Here is a 24,131-nt window from a genome sequence, read left to right on the forward strand (position 1 = left end):
GGGATATAGTTTGGTTGGTAGAGCGCTTGCCTTGCATGCACAAGGCCCTGGGTTTAATCCCCAACACCACCAAAAAAAAAAAAAAAAGAGTTCTTGGACCGTCCATCATTCATGTCCCCCACCCCAACATTTGTTCCCTTTCCCCTTCTTGGGCAGGTTTTCTCACCTGAATGATGGAAGGAGGTGGGGAACATTAAGATTTTGCTAAATTTTCCAATCTAGGAGAAAACAGGGGACATAGAATCTTCTCCCAAGCTTCTGTATTGGGTCCTGCTAGAATCCCTCAGTCTAACCTGAAAGCTCCTGGGTATCCCAGCCTCTCTCACACATCACCTTTCAGGCCCACCATTAAAACTTTAAGTCCTCAAGAGTCTTGCTGGCCTGTTCTCCTAACTGTCTTAATTGCCAGTTGGTCCAGAGTCACTCAGGTCTATGTTGTGATCCATATTCTCAAAGTTGCTATGCCCCAACATGGCAAACAAGTTTAGTTAATATTGGATGAGGGTGCTGGGGGGCTTCGAGGAAGGGGCCTCCTCCAAGGCAGCTGGAACTCCAGCCATGTTTGTGGGTTCATTTCACCACATATTCAACAGCTCCCTGCATAGAGTGGCAGAAGTGCACTTAAAAGAGGCTGTAGTGTTCATGGGAGCCAAGGTTGGTGGGGCATCCTCAACAGTGGGATGTTGGGTCCCAGGGTGAAGAAGATGGCTAACTCCCTTGTTCCCTGTTCCCAAGATGATTATGGATCTTGAGCCAACAGGAAAACAAAGTCCAGCCTGGGCTTCCCAACCAATCTGCTACTTTACCTCTTTTTTTGTTTTTTAAATTTTTAGTTGTAGTTGGACACAACACCTTTATTTTACTTATTTATTTTTATGTGGTGCTGAGGATAAGACCCAGGGTCTCATGCATGCTAGGGGAGCACTCTACTGCTGAGCCACAACCCCAGCCCCTGTTACTCTACCTCTAATGCTTTGCTTCTCTTAAGTCTCTGTTCTGCTAGGTTTTGCCCTATTGCTGAGGAGAGGCTTTTTTCTCAAGTCACTAAGCCCCAGTTCTTTCTTTCTTTCTTTATCTCTCCACTAAGCATCCCTCTCTGAATCTCTCAAAGCAATTTTTGTTGGCTTCCTGCTGTCTTAATGGCCAGTTGGTCCAGAGTCACTCAGGCCATGTATGGTGCAAACCTTGGGCCACACAGTTCTGAGATAAATCTTCACTCTATTTCAAAATGACCATGAACCCAGCGCATGGACTTTCTAACAGCCTGTATGTCCAATGATTGCGGAGGTAGTGAGCAATCTGACATAGGATTTGTGCAAACAGCACCCTCTTAGAATGCTGGACTAAGGACCTCCTCTGGAGCACCAGAAGAAGGAACAGAAGAATGTAGGCCTTTCAGATTCTAGAGCAGTGAAAGGATGAAGGGATATTGGAGTCTGCAAGGGAAGTCAGGTAGCTAAAGACAAACTTGATTCAAAAAACTATTATATGTCAAGCACTCACAACTGTACCTGAATCATAGCGAGCATTAGATATTATTATTAATATTATTATGAAGGATTCATAGACTGTCTAATGAAGGTGCTTAGAGATCAATCGATCTTTCACTCCTACTTCTGATGGTGAAATAGCCGAGGAATACAGGTCTAAAGGAGGGTTAGTACTTATAAGGAACTTTGGTGGGGGATGGGACTGGAACCCAGGTCTCTACTTCCAAGCTTCTGGACAAAGCCAGGCTGGCACTGTTGCACGTAGAAGGGGAGCTCTAGGTGGGCCTTTGCTGACTTGATAAAATCAAGCCAAAAAAATAAGATGGTTAACAACAACAAAAAGTACCAAGCTGTTTTTCAACTCCTATCTGGAAAGATTGTGGGTTAAGGTCAGTGGGATAACAAGACTTGAGCCAAGAGATTCAGATGTCTTCTGGAGAATAAGCTCAGGAGTTAGCCCCATGTCCTACCTCCACCACTTTGAGATCCAGCCAACAACAAACACCTTCCTTCTGAAATGGCTTCCTTTCCTATAATTAAGGTTGGGACTCTATTTCCACTGTCCCTTCATCTGTTAGTTCTCCTAACCCCCATAAGAAGGGGTGAGATCTTAACTATAGCCAATGCCAGGTAACTTGAACTAAAACTAAGAAAATTTCACCATCAGATTTGAGTACTCCAAAGGCAAGGGCCAGTCCTCTGCTTCCCAAGGGTCTAGAATTCTCAGAGACATGGAAGAACCTTAGGATTGGAGAGCTGGAACAGACATGATCATACCAGCCAGCCCACTACATGGCCCATGTTATGAGGGCAAAAAGCCCTTCCAGCCTCATTCTGGCATGGCACATTCCATGGTCTGCCAAGAGCCATGTGGCACCCAGACCACAGCTTCCCACAAGTGGATGCTTTAGTTGGCCTCTTTTACTTTACCAAAAATAACAACAATAAAGTCTCCCTTCTATTTCACAAAAATAGATTTCCCTCCCCCTGACCCCCATGCCATCAGCCCTTGCCATAGTCTAGAATCCACCGTGCAAGCTGCAGTCCACTCTGGGGGAAGCTCCTACTACCCTCACTCCAGAGCCGCAGACAAAGCTGCCAGGCCAGCATGTTTCCCTTGGGAACTTCTCTGGAGGCAGCAAAGGCAGAAATCCCAGGCCCAGATGGCTGGCCCCAAGAGCCCCATCTGTTTCCCCATTGGGCAGACAGTTCTAGGCTGTCAAGAAGGGCATAATTTTGGAGGCTTGGCTCAGCAGGCAACCCAGCCAACCCAAGGGGTGGTGGGGCTCTCTGGCTAGAAATTCTTGCTCAGAGCAGGAACAGCTGTGTCCTGAAGAGGGTTTGTAAAACCCTTTTTCCATGTGCATTTCTGTTTAACAATCAGGTCCTCATTTTGGAGGCAAGCCCCTGGTCTTTAATCCAAGTCCATGAAAGACAGTTTTCCCTTCTTCTCCCAGCTTTAGTATTCTCCTTTGTACAATGAGAGACAGACTGGATTATTCTCAGGTCCCTCTGGTATTCCATCCTGGCCTCCCAGTATAGAGGCTTTGGGAGGGCAGAATCCTGTTCCTGCCTTAGTTTCCCCACCTGTGTTGTGTGGGCACAGGGCTGGGCAAGAAGTTATTGAGCAGTAAATGAACATCCTAGTCTCTCTGTGGATGGCTGTGCTTGGAGATCCAATCATTTGGAATGTCTCAGGAATAGGTGGGAAGGAGGCAGGTACTTTCAGGATGGCGTCTCTCCATCAGCTATAAGATTCTCAGTGTCCTGGGATGGGAGAGAGGACTTCAGATTTCTCAGTTCAAATCCACTGGATCCTTGGACTGGAGGATTATTTTGTGCTGGATTTCAGATCCTAAGAGTCAGTTTTGTATATTCTGGGAGCTAGAATGGAGTCCAGGATTCCTGGTTTAAAAGCCAGGGGACCTTTGTGAACATTAGGGATCATTCCCAAACCCCAAGAGGCACTCTATTATCAGGGCTTTCTGGAAACATGGGCATCCCTGACCGAGCAAATCAGAACCCACATCTGTGGTGGGCCAGGGGATTAAGGAACTCAGGCTAAGCTTCCCCCTTCCAATCTCCACCCAGGTCCCCAGGATTCATGCTAATGGAAGATGGTAGCCTGGAAGTTTCCACCATAAAAGTACATCTACACTTGTACACATGGTCAGATACCCTGAGAGGGGATAACAACTTGTCAAGACCCTACAGTGGTCATGGTCTAATGGTCCCAAACTCTTCATCCATCTCTCCATTCACCCAACATCTATGGAGAGCCTACTATGTGCCAGGGAGGGCCTATCTCTCACAGATAGGCATCCCATAGTCAAGATCACACACACACACTCACACTGGCATCTGTGTTCCAACTTACACAGAGGCCACTTACTCTCTTGCTGTCACCTCAGCCACAGTCACATCCACATTCCCCAAATAGGAACCACTATGAAAAGTTCAGAGAAGTAACTGGATAGCCCACCCTTCTCCCAGACTTCATGCCAGGGGGTTTGACTTCTCCTTTCTTTACATTTGCCCACTTGAAGCCCTCCCTTCTCTATGCACAAGCAGCCAGGAGGACATGAGGGCAGACTTCTGAGAACCAGAAGTTCACACGTATTGGGTATGTGGAGGGCTCCTAGGGCCTTCAGATTCCTCTAACATCAGACTCCCAAGGATGCCCTCCCCCAGCCACGCTGTATGCAGATGGTCCATCTGATGAGCAACAATGTCCAGGACTAGGCTCAGTGACAAATCCGCTCTGTCATTTCCCTCTGTAGAGACACAAGGTGAGGAGGGGTCAGTCTGAGCTCATCTTGCCTGATAGCCACTTCCCAAACCATAGGACCCAACCATTCTTCTGTTTGAGCCTGGCCCCTCCCACCCTGGACCCCAACTGTAGCCTGCAGACTGGATTCACTGTAGCATGGAATCCACTGTCGAGCGAATTGCTTTCCCTAACATATTCACTTGGTTATTTGAATTCTGTATAGTAGGCAGCCTTTGGATTTGAAAACTCCCAAAAGCTAGCCTTGGCAGGGGAGGCAATGGAGCTTTGGCCTCACCAGTGGCTCCAGCTCCCGCTGGTCTACCAGGCTGAACTCTCGAATGAAGTAGTAGAAGTGCTTGTAGCAGGTGTTGACGTGTGCTTCCGCCCCCATGCTGAGGATGCTGTCGAAGTGGTGGATATAGACATGGACAAAGACTCGGAAGAGGCGGGTCAGGATCTTGGTACAGACCTGCTGGAAGTTCTTGGGGAAGGGAACTCCTAGAGGCCAGAGAGGGACAGAAAGAGGGATCAACATCCTACTGACAAAATTTTGCCAACCCTCCCCTCCCCACACAGACAGCTTTTGCTGTTTTTTTTTTTTTTTTCTCCCCAGTACATATCTCAGCACATTTGTCCTGGAGAGAGAGAAAAAGAGAGAGGAGGATGGGGAGCGTGAGCCAGAGATAGTCAGACAGACAGACATGTTTTGTCATCTCCCATGTCCCCCCGTCCCCCCCCCCCCCCCCCAGTGCTGGGGACTGAATCCAGGACCTTCTGCATGCTAGGCCATTCCAGACAAGTGCTCTGCCACTCAGCTCTATCCCTAGCCTCTCCCATAGTTTATTTTTTAATGAAGCACAAATCTGACTGTGCCTCCCTGCTGCTGAAATGTAAATCAGCTTCTAAGTTTTCCCATCCTCTAAAGCAGGGCTTTGCAACTTTGTTGCTGGTGACTGATCAACCCTTCTCAGATCATGATGAAAGTTATGGCTCAAACTCTCCCCAGCAAGGTGTGTATCTGCAGGGATGCTCACATCACACCCTTGTATATAATTCCAAGGAGGGGTGATTTGGGTCTGCAGGGCTGGGATTGTGGCTCAAGAGGTAGAGTGCTTGCCTAGCACCTGTGAGGCAATGGGTTCGATCCTCAATACCACACCAAAATAAAATAAAGATACTGTATCCACCTAAAACTAAAAAAATATTTTTTAAAAAAAGTTTGGGGTCTGTTTTTAAATTCTTGTGCCTTCAGGACTAAGTCCTAACTTCCCAGCATGGTATTGCACAAGGTCTTTCATGATCTGATCCTGACCTCTCTCTACTGCCTCATCTTGAATCCCTCCTCTTTTCAACATTCACACAGCAAGTCCCAGACTCCCAATGATTAAAATTACTAATTACTAGAACCAGTTCATATATTCCTCATTTTTTCAAATATGCAATAGCACAAAGAACCTTCTATCTATCTGTGAGCCTGCCCCTAAGCTGGGTCTTTTGAACCTCTGGCCTCTAAATCCTTACAGTTTGGCTGATGGGTCTGATAACCATTCTAGATATGATAAAATGGAGGTGGTGCTTAAAGATTAAGTCACTTGCCCATTGCCACATAATTATTAATTAGTACAGACTGGAGGCAGGATTCAAGCCCTCTTTATACTACATGGCAGCAAACCTCAGAAGTAAATAATAAAGACCTTGCCCTTGGACCTGTGGAAAAGGTAGTTTGTGCACAGCCCCCTATGCTCCCTTATGCTCAGGGCAGAGGTCTTGTGGTTTATGTCCTCTTCTCCACTGTGGCAGAGTCATCCAGGGTTAAAGGTATGGATATCTGGGGGTATGGATATCTCACAAGCCCAAGGGTATAAAGCTAGAAGGGAACAGAGCTCAGATTCAGGTCCATACCTGGCTCATCCAGCCCCACAGGCCCCTTTCTCCCTCATTGCTCTTGGTGGGATTAAGCCTTCCAGGTCCAGCCCAGGCCCCTCACACTTATCCTTCCCATCAAGACATTGGGTCCTGGTCTTATAACACAAGACATGAACTCTGGTTCTGACTCTTTCTTAATTCAGTGCACTTTCCTTCTTGGCCTCAGTTTCCTCCTATGTAAAATGAAGGTACTATTGTTGGGCATGATAGTACAGGAAATGCAGCCACTGGCTGGGGAGGAGCTGTGGGCATTGAATTGTGACTCAGTGCCAGGCTTTCCTCAGCATTCAGACTTCTCCCCTCTGGGCCTGACCACCCTGCCACACCCATCTCTGAGTCTTATAGCCTTAATAGAAATGAGCATGAGGCTGGGTGGGAGCGGGAGCCCAGAATACAGGTGGGGCTGCTGTGATGCACACACTGTCATGCCTGCTCAGCCCCTGGGTGAGGAAGCAGGGCCAGGGTGACATCACTCATCTCCCCTCCCCACCCTCACCGCCCAGGCTGCACAGTTGAGATAAGAAAATACCTCACAAGGGAAAATTCTGCCCTCAGAGCCTTGGTCCACATTAAAGATATCATCTAGGTTCATCCAAGTTCCAATCTCTTCTCTTTCCTGGGGCCAGGAATCAGAGGGAACTCCCAGAGGATGGAGTAAGATCAGCCCAAGAAGGCAAACCTGTTACAAATAACTTGGGGGCACCTGTTCTGGAAGGTTCTAAGAATCATGCTCTTGCTGGAATGGTCTCTGGTGGGGCACTCATGCTTGGGTCAAGAGTCTCCAAAGGGAATCAGATAGTCCTAGTTAAATAGCTGACTTGAGCAAGATACTTGCCCTTGTCTCAATCTCTTCTTGTATGATAACAGAATGAAAGTAACCTACCCTTCAGAGTTGCTATATCAAACTAAATGCCTCAGCTATGGATTGGGCTCCTGGGGGCTCCCTCCCTTCCAGGCCCTGCTGACCCTCCAACCAGGTGATGCTCACCAACACGCGTGGGAAAGACATCCTCATCATTGATGAGGCCCTCGATCCAGTCCATGAGTAATGCCATATAGCGTGGCGCGGAGAGCTTGGCCGGCCGCCGGTACTGGCGCTCGTCCTGCCAGCGGTATTCGTATCGGGGCCCGCCGGCCATGACCGGGCAGCTGGACTCACTGCAGCGCTCAGCCATGGTGCCATAGATGAGGTTGATGCGGTTGAAGAAGTCCACCACGTGCACAGCGATCCAGTCATCGATGTTCTCGCCAGGTGGCAGCCTCACCACACTGCGCAGGTCCAGGCCCGACTTGAGTGATGCCTGTGCCTTCTTATAAAGCTCGAAGCGCTGTGTGCCTGGCTCAAAGCGCTTTCGCGGCCGGAACGTCTTGTCCTTGGCAAACACCTGCTTCAGGCAGAGAGCCATGGCTAGGCTTGGTAGGGCCAGGTGTCCAGGGGCAGGGATCTGAGGATGCTCTGCCAAGCACAAGGGCAGGGGCGGGTGGTCAGGGCCTTATCAAATGGGCTCTGACTTCTCAACACAACATTTGGGTCTCACCTCTCAGCCTGAGATCTGCTCCCTCCACCTGGAATGGAAATCCTCATCCTCCAGGCCTAGGGCCCCACCCCTTTCCAGGCTACCTTAGTTCTCCTTCTAGTACCCACATGCACCTCTTATCTTGTTTTGTTTCCTCTGCATCTCATAGTGGGCTGGGTCTGGGCTCCAAAGATAGAGACTACTGCAGGCTCAACAGGAGACAGGGGCCTGGAAGAGATGACTGACCTCTGGGAGCCCCACCTGTTTAATGTGGGAGAGCTTAGCTGCATTGTGCTGTGGGGAGAGGGAGGGCCCTGGCCTCCACTTCCTCTGGGATAGTTTATCCGGCCACCGGGGATTCCCAGGGAGCAGGAGGGACTTTTCTACCAAAAATGTCCTTTCCTTTTTCTTTACTCTGAAAGAGGAAAGGGCCCTTACGTGGCCATCTGGGTGGCCGCTGAGTGTGGCCACAGGCACTGGAAGAGGGGGAGGGTGGCCAGCCTATAAAAGCACTGCTTCCTCTGACAATGGCTGCAGGTTCTTCCTTTCAGGCCAGCCTCCTCCTGATCAAGCGTCTCGGGCCTTCCCCCTGCATCTGAAACACTATAAACATTTCTACCACATCTATTGTGCACCTGACACTGGAGGGTAGGATAGTGCAGTCAGATTTACCCGGCTAGGCCCATCTAGAACTCAGACATGCAATGCTTTTTTCCATTGCCCCCTACAATTGAAGTATCCCAGACACAGAACAGACTTGGGAGAGAGGCAGCAATCAGCCCCAGACAAAAAAGCAGGAGTGCTGAGTTCACCACTGGATTGCTCGGTGACACCTGTAGCACCATAGATTTAAACCATTCAATTCCTGTGTCACTATGATACAGCCAGATTTTTGAGCATCTGAGGGCATCATCTCATCTCCCCTGTGAGTGTGTGAGCTATTAGGAAATGCAGACCGAGAAACCTGCTGAGACTGGAACTTAGCCACAAACTGAGCACTGACCCTGGCCCCAGACTTAGCACTAAGGCCGAGTATAAGCTAAGCAGTGAGCTTGGGCTCCAGGCTGAACTCTGACTTGGCCTTGACCCTGATCAGTCTGAGCCCTAACTCTAGGCCCACAATGAAGCTTGAATACAGTCAAAGACAAAGCCTGGTCTTGACTTCAGAGTGACTGAATGACATTGGAGCATTTTCCTTTCTCACATATCTGGTCATTGTTGGGACAAAACTGAGGAAGGGAGGGTGGGAACAAGGTGACAACTGTTTGTAGCTAAAGGCATGCCACATATGGGCAACAAATCAGACTAATGGAGGAGATGTTGGAACAAGGGTCCTTCCTTATACCCATAATAGGCAGGCCAGGATGGTTACTACAGGCAGTTTGGAGAGGCCTCCCAGCAGGATCTTGCCCTCTGGAAAAAAACCTTGAACATGTGGAAGTTCCTCTCATCCATCATGACCCATTAATTTCTTCCTGAAGAAGTGCCAGGACCTGAGCTTCTTTTCTCATCTCGTTTTGAGGTACTAGGAAATGAATACAGATCCTTGCACATGCTGGGCAGCATTCTACCACTGAACTACATCCCTGATCCAGCACCTGAGCTTCCTGAAGCAAAGAAGAGGAGGTATCTAGGCTTTAGTTTTCATCTCCGTTTCAAACTCTGTTTGGGGTAGGTGCTTCCAGAATCACTCACACACACTGCCATTAGGCGGAGGTTCCTGGGTGCTCTGCTTTTACATGGCCCCTTTTACTGAGAGTTATAGACATCCTGGCATTCAACTCCATACCCTACCTCCCTAGCCCCACCTTCCGCTTCCCTACACAAACTACTTTGCTTCTTCCTGATGTCTGAACACACCTCCCATTCTCCCGTCTGTGTGTTTTCTCCAGCTGTACCCTGCCTGACCATACTCCACCAAGTTGAATGCCACCTCCTCCTGCAGCCTCCTCTACAGAGCTTGATCTCCTCTTTGTATGGAGATGTCTCTTTGGCCATTCTCTCTCCTCTCCATGCCTAGCCTAATTCAGGGGCTGGCACAAAACTGGTGCTCAGTTTTTAAGGGAGTTTTAGTATTAAAATAGCCCTGAGAAGTCAACTGGCCCAACCCACTTGTAAAGCTAGGGAAACTGAGGTCCAGAAAAGAGACTTGAGGACACTGCATTCACATAACAAGTTATAGGCAGAACTGGGAATTGGGATAAAGAGGGATTCAGCCCATGACAAGGAGCAAAAGACCATTTTCCTGCACTGGCTGGTCACTGGCCTGGTGGAGATAAGGACAGAGAGGGGGGGTGAAGGGAGAGGGGCAACATCTTCCCCACTAATCAGACCAACCTACTTCTTTCCCCCACAACACACTGACAATACCCTTGGCAACTTGGTTGTCTTGACCAGGAAGCTAAAGTCCCATTTACCTGCTGTAGAATTTCAAGGCCTTGGACTTTTACTAGGAAAATGTAAGCTGAGAGTCAGTGCAGGACAGGTAACCTTTTATCCAGGACCCTTATGGGTCTTTACTCTCCACCCTGCTCTCCCTGAACCACTACCCATTCCCCCTCTTAGTCGCTATTTCCTAATGTTGGGCAAATGGCCAGTGGCTTGCTCACTCCTAGCTGTGCATCTGGACTCCCAAATAAAGACCACAGGGTGACCCTGCCTGTTTTCTGACATTTAGTCCCCTGCCGGGGCCACACCCACCCCTCCTTGGACCTGGCCAGGGAACTCAGTCAAAGGATAGTTCCAGAGTGAATTAAGAATCCAGCACGGGGGCCCCCTGCAGGACAGATATCCAAGAGAAAGTAGAGTCGAATTCTCCACACTCTCCTGGCAGTGCTCGGCCAGCCTGCCCACCCCAGTCTCCCCTGGATCTTCTAAGAACCTCTCCCCTCTCACCAGCTGTCAGGGCAAGCAGGTTGTGGGACCCAGAGGAGCCAGCCTGACATTTCCGCTCCCGAGGACACGCCCCCCTCAACCACCGCCACCCCCAACCCGGACTTTCGCTAACTCTGAGTCTTCGGCCTCGAGTTGACTGTGGTCACCCGGCTTTTAGGCCAGAGTCTTCTCCGGACCGTGCCATGCCGGGACCGAGGAAGAAATGAAAGTGGAAGTAAGGCAGGGACCCTGGGGCGCGGGCGCTCACTCACGGGGTCCGCCACGACGGGAGAGCTCGAATCTTCCTTGGGCTGCGGTCACATGCCAGCGCGCTGGGTCGCCCTCCTGTGGGTCCTCCTGCTCGGCAGCTCCCCTCGCCTGCCTGCCTGCCTGCCCTGCTCCGCTGCGGCCGGCCGACCTCCTGCCCGCAGGGCGACGCCAGCTCCGCCCCGGGCCCAGCCACGCCGCGGCCACGGGGCGGGGAGGGGCGGGGACAGGGACTCCCCCACCCCAATACACAATACTTCACTTGCGCTTTTCCGGAAAGTCCATATCAGGCTCCCAGCTTCCCGCTGAGCGAGGCACTAACTGAGGGGTCGGTCCTCTGGGGGTCTTCTTGGCCCTTTAAACTGTAATGTGGACATGTCCAGCTTCTTTTTGGAGCAAACAAAAGGGCTGCTAGATAAATGGTGGTTTCCTTGCCTTCCTGGAATCTTTGGTGCCTCACTTGTCCCTGAACTCAATAAGAGATCCTGTCTGCCCTATCCACAGGGAGCAGGCGCTGAAAATCCACTTCAGTGAATGAATGAATGAATGAATGAATGAATGAATGAATGAATGAATGTCGTCTGTCTTGGGAACCATGAAGTGAACATCTCACTCCTGAGTGGACTGACCCCCAACTAGTGCTCAAATCAACAGACTTCACCTTTCCCTTCAGGTCATGGGGTATAGGGTGGCTTCCTCTGGCTGGACTGATTCTCACTCCTCACCTAAAGTCACCCATTTCCCATCTCCAGATCTTTGTTATACCTGTTTCCTCTTTGGAATACCTTCTTTTGCTCCTTCCTTCCTTCCAACCAAATCCAAATCCTTCCAGACCTGATCTGCTCTGCCTACTCCTCTACATGGATTCTCTCTTGGAGACATAAGTATCTCACATCTGTGTTCAATTATGCTGTGATCCAGGTCCAGGAACAAGTCATCTGGCTCTGTTTGGGATGGGAAGGAAGATTGGAGATCTTCCATGCCAGGAGGGCCAAGGCAGATAGTTGGGCTGTAGAAGTCACTCTGGAGGAAAGTGGGAGATGAACAGGTACAAGTAGAAGAGAGCTGGAGGCCACAGATGGGCACATACCATGGCACAGATGTCCCAGTGGGCTCCTCTTAGGTCTGGACCTGCTTAATCAATGGCATGGAAACCCCAGATCCTTAGGGATTTGAGGGCTAGGGGTGTAGGTCAATGGTAGAGAGCTTGCCAAGTATATGTTGAGGCCTTGTACTCAATCCCCAGTACTGGAGAGTGGGAGTTCCAGCTTAGAACTGAGGATCCATTCTGTTATTGAGCACCCCTTTTTCTCTGTCTGAAGTTCTCTATATTTTTGTGTCTGGGCCTTATTGTGCCCCAAGTCCCCAATAAGCAAACACTTACCTATGGAGGGAACTCAAATCTACTCCTTTATTTAGTATCCTAACCAATACCTTTTATTGAGCATGATTGTGCACAGAGATCAGGGGATTGGATGATGACGTTTATCCAGTTACTGACTTCAGGTGCCGACAGGTCAGCAAGGGGAAAACACATCCACAGATAACACAGGTCATCCAGAAGTGAGAATATGGTTGAGCACTGATGGCTGAATTCTTGGTAAGAATGGGGATGTCTAAAGGAAAGATGCAGAACACCCTAACTGGGCATTTTTTTGGAGGGGTACTGGAGATTGAACTTAGGGGCACTTGACCACTGAGCCATACCCTCAGCCCTATTTTATATTTTATTTAGAGACAGGGTCTCACTGAAATTGCTTAGTGCCTTGCTTTTGCTGAGGCTGGCTTTGAACTCTCAATCCTCCTGCCTCAGCCTATTGAGCCACTGAGATTACAGGCATGCGCCGCCGTGTGGGGCATACTGGGCATTTTGAGCTCTCAATATGAGTTTAATAAAGGAACTATTGATAGATAGAGTTGTGGAGTGGGAGAACCATGAGGATATGTAATACCAAAGGATTAGCAAAGGTGGTGGGTAGCTATCATCCCTAAGCTGAAGATGCACAGGACGGGTAGGATTAAGATATATGGGTGGGGGGCCATTGACAGGCATTGGGGCCTACAGGGGAAGAGCATGATCAGTCCACAGCAATCAAATGGAGAAGGACTGGGGAAAAATAAGGGACCTCACTTCCCTCCCCCACTCCCTCCCATCTCTGGCCAGGTTCCTCATTAGTGGAATCTCACCAGAAGCCAAGGACAAGGGAACTTGTTGCTACAGCCAATAGGGGTCAGTTTCCTGGGCACGGGACTGGATGGAGGGTGGAGATCTGGAGAGTCAACATGGGGTCAGGGCTGACTTCACAGAGGAAATGACTTAGAAACTCCTTGTGCTTTCCTTATCATTGAGTTCTAAATATTTCACAAATTTCATTGTAATTTCCTCTCTCTAACTCTTGGATGATTTAGAAGTGTGTTTTTAGTTTCTCACCCTACGAGAGGTTTATGTTTTTCTTGTTGACTTCTACTTATATTGCATTGTGGTCAGAGATCATGGTCTGTGAGATCCTTTGGAATTTGATGTGACTTCCTTTGTGGCTTCGTACATGGTAATTTTCTGTGCCTCTGAGTTGGGTTTTATAGGATGGGCAGGAATTTGGTGAAGAGTGAAAAGCACAGAATCTCACACTGTGGGAAATACGTGACCCATTTAGAAGGAACTTCAGAAGTTTCAAATTCATCTGCACAGTTCTGGGTGTGTGTGGGAAGGGAGGCAGGTAGGATTGGGGTCAGAGATAGCCCAGATCCTTCAAACACCTGCCCCCTTTCTGTTGCTCTCAGTTTGGGCTAAAGAGACTGTGTGCTCTCCCAGGAGGCCTGTTGGAGCTGAGAAGGCCCAGATCTTGGAGATCCTGGCTTTACCATGTATTCACTGTGTGATCTTGGGTTAGTCTTGCCTTCTTTGAGGCATGTACTGCACACCCACAAGAGAGGCACTCTTCCCTGCTACTGTGTCCTGAGTGTAAATGGCTTCAGAAAGCTCAAATAAGGCCCATCTTAGCAGCTTGATAGGAGCCAATGAGGACCTAGGAGAGTATATACTCTCTTCCACTGCAGAATCTTGGCACATACCTCCCTGCCAGTGGCTCCAAGTGACAGCATGGTGGTATCCAAGGGTCATGAGATCTGGACTGCTGTCCTGGGTCTCCCACTGCTCTAATGTTTTTCTGAGAAAGCCCCTGTCCTGCATTGGCCCTCAATTTCCACATCTGCACCACAAAAACATCTTCCAGCCTAATATCAAAACCTAAAAAACTTCTGGCCCCTTGCCCATCTGGACCTGCACCCAGTGACTCCTTGGATACATTGGTCTCTTTTGGGGACTCCATGGCCCCTCCCATGCCAAGAAAGGTTCTCCATCCCCATCCCCTTCCCAGAATGAGCTACTATACCTCCAGTGCACCTTCACCAGGTACATCACATCTACTATAACTTTTAGGTCTGCCCTCTCCTCACTTGCATTTAAGAGTTTCTATTTCAGCTTCTGCCCTTTTCTGCCCATAGGAAGGATCTTTCATCTTGGATCTCCTATCCTGGCCCTTTGAGGAGACAGCAAGGCAGTAAGAGAAATTGAAGTGAGACTCTCTTTGGTGTGAAGAAGACAAGGTTCAAGGGAATATAGCGGGGGAAGACAGGGTTGACAAAGATGTACATTAAAATTTAGTGTAACCTTAGACAAGGCACTTGTTCTCTGAGCCTATTTCCTCTTCTCTAAAACAGAAATAACATCTGCTCCATAGAAGAGATGGGGTATGATAGCCCTTGTAAACAGCAGAAGGCAGTGGCTGTTTTGTTTCAGGGATGCTGCCTTCAAGCACCCAGCAGGTGTTTTTGTAGAGTAGGAACTGAGTTTATTCTAGGCTCCTGGGGGCAGAGACCCAGACAACATGAAGAGACAATTCTGGCTCATCAGAATTGTCCAACCATGCAGCCTGGATGCTTGTGCTCTTTCTCGGGAGGGAAGTGTGCAAGCAACCCTGTGACAAGGTGTTCAGGGACTCAGTCCTTCTGATGTGTAGGAGGGCCCCCTTGCCTCCAAGAACTGCTTCAAGATTCTCTGGACTCTCTCAGCATCTTGTCCATCATTTGAATTGAAGGCATTGCCCCCAGCTGACCAGGTTTAAGGTCCTCCATCTTCAGAAGGAGATTTTTGGAGGTTGTATCAGAAGCCCGGTTTGTGTAAAGGCAATTTCATGCTCCCCCAGACCTGACCTTCAGTATGGTCCTGGTAGATGATTAGTCCCTCCAATTACTTGGTTTGTTCCCAGTAGAGGGGGACCCTAGGAGTGGAGGTGATACTTGGGGAGTGGATTTCACCAGTGTCCCAGACTTAGCCTTCCACAGAACCTACCACAAAGGCTGTACAGAAAGTTCTGTCCCACCCTACCTTCTTCTCTGCTGTTGTGGTTTCTCATATTCAGCCTTTGGGGCTACCTGCCTAGAGTATCCAGATCAAAGCCCTTCTACAGGATGCTTCCTCAGATTTCCCCAGACTCTGTGGCACTTTCTTCCTCCAAGTATGTTCAGTAACACTTGTCTCCGAGTCACCAGTGGAGATGGGGGTGATTTTATAGTCCCCAGAGGGCTGGGGTGATGTCTTTTGGTAATAAGAGTAGGAAATTAATATAGTTTTAACCTCTTAGAGAGAGAGCATTGTCATTCATTTGACAGGTGTTTTCTGAGGGCCTGTTAGGTGTTAGGCACTGTATCTGGGCCAGGTTATGTGGGTGATGACAGAGGCCTCAGTCTTCGAAGGTGCTTCCCCTGGTCCAGGTGTCTCACTTCCTAGCTCAGAAGACTAAGGCTGCAGAGGATCATTAGTGAGTGACAGAGCAGGGAGGAGGTGAGTTTTAAAGGGGAAGGGTTCTTAGATATCACTTAAACTCTTTGAAGTAAAGGGGAAACTGAGGCACAGGGAGAAATAGGGATTGGCCCAGTGCTAAATCATAAAATAAAACCATTCACGGAAACTTCTATATACCTATGATGAGATATATATTATCATTTCTTCCTCTCAGTAACCCTGGGAAGAACAGAAGGAAGCTGTTTTTTGAGAGCTTTAAACTAGTACCTTCAGGGATGGAGGGGCAGGAAAGAGAGACAGTTCCACCAAGTGGGGAGCCGGGATTGAACATATTAGTATGAGATCCCAAACCCTGCCTTGCAGTGCTCTCTGAGTCCTCTCCAGGTTTCAGTTTTGGGAGATGAGAAGTTGTGTCTGCTGCCTACAGACAGCCTGCAGGCAAGGGTGGGGCTGACTTCCTGATGGAGAAGCATGCTGTGCCCCAAGGAGTCTGGATTCCACACAACTACAACCCGTGACTCCCTGCAGCTGTCATCCAGCTTGTCATAGGACTGTATTTGGGGCCTTTTCAAGAAGTGATTGGAGGAGCTCTGCTTTGCCCAATGCTGAGTGGACTAATGGTGTGCTCTTCTCTTCTGGGAGTGACTCCAACTGCCTGGAACCAGCCCTCCTCAGGGGGGAGCCAGTGACACAGAAAGTTCTCAGTGCTTTGCAGATGCATTACTTGGTTAAGCCCATGGAGATTTTGTTTCCCCCTTTCTATCTCAAACCCTTAAAAATGGGGTTGTATTTATTTTATCTCCTTCCATGGAACTCCATAGCAACAATTGACAGTTGTAAGAACTTTCTGGCTTAGAGTGCTTTCCCTAACTCTGGTCCTTTTTTGAGTTCTTCCACAACTTGGGGAGGTGAATATTGACTCCAAAAGGTGAAATGATTTGGCTAAGAGGCACAATCCACAATGACAGAGCTGGGACTCAAACCCAGTCCTCTTACCTCCATTCAACAGGGCTTGCCCTTCTGCTCCCACCACCTGAATGCTTAGTTAGCAAATAAACCATTTAAAGAACTATCTCCAGTGAGTTAGAGAAAGCAGAACAAATCAGTTTGGGGAAGGGAGATAGACATACTTTTCTAAAGATGTTCTGAGAGTGTAGATAATGCAGGTGTTTGTGTCTGGATCCATGTTAAAGCAATTAATAGCATTAAGAACATGCACCATCCTCTGTAAACTTGACACCATCAAGATTTCCAGCCTCTTTTGATACCCTTGCAAATGCTTGGGCAGGTCATATTCCATACATTCTATAGATGGCAACCAAGGGAAAAAGTCATTTAGTGTGAGTCATGGGTAGAAAAAGAGAGAGATAGGAAGGGTGCCAAGTATAGAGAGGAGAAAAGGGTTCAAGAAACTGAAGGCTATCTGAGAGTTGCTTGCCTCCTGGGAAGAAGGCCTGAGGTAGACCACCACTGAGCTTCCCTGACCTTGAGAGCATCCCCTCTCCACAGGGGCGCCCAGAGGACACACTGCAGGCTGCTGGCTTTGAGACAACTGAGAAAGGCAAAAAAATTTCCAGCCAATCAATCCCAGCTTCAATGGGGTGTAAGTCTCCCAAAGAGACTGTAGCTGAGTTCCCATCAATCCCTTTACTCCCTCCACTGCTGCCTGCCTAACTCCATATATCATCTCTCTCTGCTCACTCACAACAGGAGAGAACAACTGCACAAAGGATGAATGGAAGGCTGCAGCTTGCACAGGCAACACACAGTTCTCTGGACAGCCGTGGGGCCAGGCCCAGATAAGCCAGGGCTACAGCAAATCCAGCATTTGGCTCCAGGGGTTGTGAAAGTCTCATATCTTGAAATCAAACAAGGAAAATATCTGGATCATGAGAGTCTATAAAGGCCTCTGTTTTCCTCTTTTCCCCCTTTGAGTTCTTCACCTAAGACTTGCTGGGAACACATAATTCATCCCAGAAATCTTCCCTAGAGGCTGACAGTTATTCCTTGGTGTTTGTTTTTTTTTTTTAATTATTACTGTTTTTTTTTTTTTCCCTAAACATTTCCCGGTTGGGTTTCTTGGGACCAAAGTCCAAAGAAAATTTTGAAACCAAGAGAAGGAATGCTGTATCAACACCCTGTGTGACCTTGGGGACATCTCTTCACCTGGTTTGGGGGCTTTTTCCTTAGCTGTAAAAGAAATATAGAATCACTAACTTATTGGAGGGATTCCCCAAAAAGGCTTAGCTTCAAAATTACCTGGAGTGTTAGAAAGGAAAGAAAGAAAGAAAGAAAGGAAAGAAAATTAGTTTCCCAGGACCCACTCCTATTCAATGGAATCCATATCTTGGTGGCAAGGCCTAAGAATCAACAGCTTCAACAAGTTCCTCAGGTGTTTCTGATGTCCAACCAGGCAGGAAGATGTCAATTAGATGATTTGGTCTCTCTAACCTGTAAACAGTTATGTCTAATGAGCTGATGGGGAAATAAACAAATAGAGACTTGTAACCAGAAGTAACTTCATCTCAGATAAGCCATCCACAAACAATAACACAGGCTTGCGCCTTGGCTCAGAACTCTGGGTGTTACTTGGCTCCTGACCCAGATGTCAACCTCTAAGCTCTGGGCTGCCACCTGTCTACTTTTTATTTCCTCACTCCCACATTGCTCTTGCGTGTGTGTGGGTGCTGGGCCTAGCCAGCTGGTGATTAGACTGATAAATAGTGCTTAATCTAACCTGTATGATCTGGCCTGGGCTTACCCAGCCTTCTCTTCCTTTTTCCTACCCATCAACTTCTGAATCCAGCCTTGAGACTCCCAAATTCCCAATGCCTGCCCTCTAGATTGGTATGATGATTGCTGTTTAAGCTTTTTGAAATTACTAGAAAAGAATTTCTAAAAATGGCAATATGATGCAAGACAAACAGCAGAACAGAAATGTGTTCCAAAAGTAGAGAACTATATTAGAAGCAGATTTGTGTCCCAGAAGTAGAGATGTATACCTTGAAAAGGTCAAGTACTTAATCTAACAGCTGCCATTTTGCACTTTTATTATGTATGAAGCATGGTGCTAGGCACTCTACATGTATATTGTTTTATCCTTTCTTAACTTTTATTTAAGATGAGAACACAAAGGCTCAGAGTGATTAACTTGTCCAAGGTTGGACAGCCAAGAGGCTGTCTGCCAAGAGGCAGAGCAAGGATTCTAATTGAGATATGACTCAACATCTATGAAGCTGTCTCCTAATCTGTAAAATGGTAGTAATAGTATCCTTATGGAATTGTTGCAAAGATAAGAAACTTAGTGGAAGCAAACATATCAGTCTGTTGAGAGTCAGAAAGCAAGTAAGACTCAGCAAAACATTTCTTTGCTGTTTCTCTCTCTGCTGCAAAATCAGTGTCAAAATGTAAGATGTCTTTGTACTTCCCTCTTGACCAGAGTCAAGGTCAAAATGGGGGAATGAATATGGGTTGAACAAACGAGAATTCAAGGTAGAGAATCATGACATTACAAATGTGTGATTAATAATAGAAATGATCTGGGATCACATTGGATAAGTATGACCCAGCAATAATGGCAAGGATTTTTTGCGGGGAGGAGAATAAGTGAAGAGCTTGAGGGAACAACACTTACCTACGATTACTATCATGACAGATGCAGAAGACCAAGGAAAAGTGAGAATCATATACGTTGGCAGGGACATAGGTTTGGAGGAACAAAGTCAAGATTCTAGGCAAGATGTGATTCAAATACTGGACTAAAACCAACTAGATTGAAATAGACCTAAGTGCTGAGACCCAAAAGTCAAAAGTTCCAGGCAGGAAAAACCATATTTGATATAAGACAACTGAGGGTGGGAATAGGGATCAGTGTGGGGAAAGGGTGGGTGGTCAATGAGATAGCCTCAGTGAGTGGCAATGTGGGAAAGTGACTTTGTGGTACGCTATGCCAACTCTCATGGGAATGCCACCCTGAATCATCTCTGGTCATCCCACAAGGCCATCTCAGACTCAACTAAGGCCCCAACTGTGAGGCAGACACTGGTGAGCTAGAGTATGTTCAGAGCTAGAGTGAAGGGCTGGGGTTTTGGGTTATATGAGGAAATAGAAGATGGTTAAATCTGCTGAGAAGACTTCAAGGCAATTTGAGAGCTGTCTTCACATATCACACATAAGCAGTGCTAAGGGAAGAGGGGAGACTTTCTGAGAGGCTGCAGTTGTGGGGAGGAGAGGCTAGACTTCAGTTGGAGTGGGAAAGAACTTATCACCATTCAGAGCTGTTTCACCATGGCACAGGTCAGTTAGCAGAGTAGAGAGCTCTTGGTCCATGCAAGTTTTCAGACTGTTGCTCAGTGGCTTGGGTATGCTGTAGAGAAGGTTGGGTGGTATGGGGAGGTTAGACTATATTGGGATTTTTTTCAGTCTTTTCGTGGAAATTGTTTCTTCAAATGACAGTTCATAAGAAACTCAGAAAATAAAACACTAATTCTCTGGTTGAGCTGTTGGTTAAGGACCACACTCTCAGGAACTTTTGGAATTTCCTTAAGCAGTTTGAAAACCAGTAACTGGACAGTCTATAAGTTCCCTTTTAATGTTGAGTCTTGGTAAGCCAAGACAAGAACTTGAATATGCCAGACTGCTATTTTAAAATAACTATCTTGCTCAAAAAGTTCAATCTTTCAGTCTTTTTGCTTACAAACTCTGAACCTGACTGCTTCCTCTGATAGCCCTTTGTCTTTGTTTTCCATATGTAGCCTCTATAGTAAGAGCAAGAAAAATGGCCACTGACTGGGACTGAAACATAATCACAATGTATTTTGCAGGGTTGGATCTTATTGTGCAAGGGATGCTTGTATACTCAGGTGACTTGAGTTTTGGAACTCAAGAGGAATTCATTCAGGATCCACAGGATATCTTATCTCTGTATGCAAGATTTCATGCTGAAAACTGGGAATATAATGTCCAGTAAGAAACAACCCTTATCTCCTAGGGGTGACCAATGTAGTGGGGAAGACAGCCTTGTAAAGGCTCAGCACAAAATCCTGCGGAAGTACAGAGAGCATGTTAGTCAAGTCAGGGTAGTGTAGGGGGAGTAGAGCTTGGGGACAGATTCTGACAGAGATGCTTTAGTGGAACATTGGAAGACAATTAACTTGAGGGCTAGGGCTGTGGTTCAGTGGTGGAGCGCTTGCCTAGCATGTGTGAGGCACTGGGTTTGATTCTCAGCACCACATATAAATAAATGAATAAAATGAAGGCCCATCAACAACTAAAAAAAAGAAATTAAAAGAATTAACTTGGGGCTGGGGTTGTGGCTCAATGTACAGAGTTGCCTAGCATGTGTGAGGACCTGGGTTTGATCCTTAGCACCACATACAAATAAATAAAATAAAGGTATTGGGTCCAACTATAACTAAAAAATATTTTTTTTTAAAAAAAGAATTAACTTGATGAGAGGGGAATGAGCATTTGAAGCAGGCAACAATATTTTAGAAAATTAGAATGGAGGTAGAAAAAAATACAGTGTGATCAGGGAACTGCCAGTCATCTAGAGTGGCTGAAGCTAAAGAGTGGCTGGGGCCCCAGAAAGAGATGAGCTTGGAGAAGTCAACAGGAAGCAGATCCAGAAGCTCTTGTGAGCTGATCCAAAGGGCCTTTGTCCTGAATGCTCTGGAGAGCCTGGGAGGACTCAAGTGCTTTTTAAAAATTTTTGGAACCAATTTTTCCTTATAGACATTTCAGTTCCTGAGACCTGAAGAGCTCAGAAGTAGTCCTGTTCAAATGGACATGAGATATGAGCCTGCTTAGTGGACATTACAAATGGTACCATTAGGCTCAGAGCATGGGCAATCATTTCTATTCTGAGCTTGGTTCCTGATGCAGGCAGAAACCTTCAAGTCATCTCTTCCCTTTCTGTGTCCACAGTCTCTTGTTCAGCAGAACAGGGATAAAAATGGTGCCACTAAGCTGCTACAGAAGAAGAAATGATAAGTCCAAAGTGCTCCATGAGCATAAAACGCAGAACACCAGAAAAGACCTCCCTAGTTAGAACATGATGTCTTTCCAAGTAAAGTCTGGAGGAATCAGAAAAAATGTATTGCATGGACTTTGCTCTTTCATTATCAGCAGAAAAATTGGCAGAGATTCTCAGGACTGGTTCCACTGCCACATATGTCTTCTTAAATCTTGAGTTTGCTATTGGAGCAGGGGTTAGAGGTAGCTGGGAGGTCTCCCTCTTCTGAGCTGGAGCTTGAGAAGGGCAAGAGGGTAGGAGGAGAGTGGCAGTATATGTCACCATCCAGCAGGTTCCTACCAACCTCATAGGTTAGTAGTAGGATTGAGAAAATCCAGGTAAAGAGTTTAGCACATGATAAGTCCCCAGAAAATATTAGTGGCTATTGTTAACCTGTATATATTTCGGAGCAGCTCTGAGCTCACAGAGCCTTCCATCTCTTGCATAAAACACCTATCGTTTGAGACTTTATTCCCTGTTAAGCTACAAGAACTTCCTGGGCAGGCAAGCTCTGTATCCTCTACAGTACCCAGTGGGGCTCTGTAATCCTCCTTGTCTCTCTTCTGTGATAGCAGTGGTCAGTTTGCCTTGTATCACAATTACTCACACCAGTGTCTTGCCTGAACTGTGGGCAGGACTCCTCAAGGCAGGGACAAACCTTTAAAACAAGCATGCTTAACCTAACCCTGCTCCAAGGCCTTAGTACCTGCCATTCTTTTTACCTGGCACTCTCTCCTGATCATTAAGTTACTGCCTCCACCCACAGTCTTTCACATTATTTTATTTTCATTAGCACTGCCAGTATTTGAAATAATCTTATTGGTTTACTTGTCTTTTCCACAAGAAAATAAGCTATACAAGAACAGCAGCCTTATTTATCCTGTTCATTTCTATATTCTCCATTTTCCTAAATAGTGCTTAGCATAAAATAGGTGCTCAATAAATACGAATAACTGCCCAATCAATGTTATGTAAAATGACTGGACCACATGCACATCAGAGCACTAATCTCCAGGATATATAAAGAACTCAAAAAACTTAACAAAAAACCAAACAACCCAATCAATCAATGGGCTAAGGAACTGAACAGACACTTCTCAGAAGAAAATATATTATCAATCAACAAATATATGAAAAAAGTTCAATATCTCTAATAATTAGTAAAATGCAAATCAAAACTACTCTAAGATTTTATCTCATGCCAGTCAGAATGGCAGTTATCAAGAATACAAACAACAATAAGTGTTGGCGAGGATGTGGGGGAAAAAGGTATTCTTATACATTGCTGGTGGGACTGCAAATTGATGCAACCACTATAGAAAGCAGTATGGAGATTCTTTGGAAAACTTGGAATGGAACCACCATTTGACCCAACTATCCCACTCCTCAGTCTATACCTAAAGGACTTAAAAATCAGCACACTATAGTAACACAGCCACATCAATGTTTAGATAAGCTCAATTCACAATAGCTAAACTATGGAAGCAACCAAGATGCCCTTCAATAGATAAATGGATAAAGAAACTGTATATATACACAATGGAATATTACTCAGCATTAAAAGAGAATATAATTATGGCATTTGCAAGTAAATGAATGGAGCTGGAGAATATCATGCTAAGCAAAGTAAGCCAATCCCAAAAAACCAAAGGCCAAATATTCTGATAGTGGATGCTGATCCATAATTGGGGGGGGGCATGGGAAAAATGGAGAAACTTTGAAGGGCAAAGGGGAGGAGGGGAGGGGTGCAAGAAAGATGGTGGAATGTGATGAACATTATTACCCTAGGTACATGTATGATGGCATATATTGTGTACAGAGAAATGAAAAGTGTGCTGCAATTATGTACAATGAAACAAAATGCATTCTGTTGTCATATATACCTAATTAAAATAAATAAATTTATTTTAAAAATGACTGGAGGAGTGGGCATTAATACATCTTCTTCCAGACTGAACCAAAGGTCAACATTGTGGAGAATGCAAAAAAATCAACGTATGGATCCAATTTCTAAACTGGAGAACAAGCAAGTACCAATTAGTCTGAGAAATAGGCAAACAATCCTACAAATAACCTAGTTTGAGATAGGCAAACTATGACCAGGTGCTAGATGTATGGCATAGAATCAGAGGCAAGAGAGAAACAGATGGCTGAAAGAGAGCTTGAGAACAGGGATCACACCTTCCTCATCCTCCTGTGTTTAGCACTTAGCACAATAGCTGTGGAAGAGTTGCTCTGTGAATAAACTGTTAAACTGTATTGAGAAGACCGCCCACCAAGGTAATGCTGGGGGATTAGGTAAGATACAAACTTGGTGGTGTATAACTTGGTATCTTGGTTTACAAATATTTCTACTCAACAAATTCTCAATCTTTGTGTGTTAAAGAGATTATCTTGGAATGAGGGATGTGGTTCGGTGGTAGAGAGCTTGCCTACTATGAACAAGGCTCTAGGTTTCTACCCTAGCACC

At 46.6% G+C, this 24,131-nt stretch overlaps 1 protein-coding gene and 1 long non-coding RNA gene across 3 annotated transcripts; one reads left to right on the forward strand and one right to left on the reverse strand.

The window, feature by feature from the left end:
* Positions 1-853: 853 nt before the first annotated feature.
* Positions 854-11,008, reverse strand: Mob3c (MOB kinase activator 3C). Its single transcript, XM_005317994.5, has 4 exons — positions 10,850-11,008; positions 7,175-7,642; positions 4,556-4,758; positions 854-4,264 (listed from the first exon to the last, which is right to left on the reverse strand). Exons 2-4 carry the CDS (start codon positions 7,590-7,592, stop codon positions 4,235-4,237), a joined length of 651 nt encoding a protein of 216 aa, XP_005318051.1. The 5' UTR covers positions 7,593-7,642; positions 10,850-11,008; the 3' UTR covers positions 854-4,234.
* Positions 10,417-23,578, forward strand: LOC144368037 (uncharacterized). 2 transcript variants are annotated; one of them, XR_013427763.1, is made up of 2 exons: positions 10,417-10,812; positions 14,349-23,578. It is a non-coding gene; the product is annotated as an uncharacterized LOC144368037 (long non-coding RNA). The 2 variants fall into 2 exon arrangements; XR_013427762.1 differs by having other exon boundaries at positions 17,359-23,578.
* Positions 23,579-24,131: the final 553 nt, after the last annotated feature.

Source organism: Ictidomys tridecemlineatus, chromosome 11 (assembly GCF_052094955.1).
Source record: "Ictidomys tridecemlineatus isolate mIctTri1 chromosome 11, mIctTri1.hap1, whole genome shotgun sequence".
Classification (NCBI taxonomy): Eukaryota; Metazoa; Chordata; class Mammalia; order Rodentia; family Sciuridae; genus Ictidomys; species Ictidomys tridecemlineatus.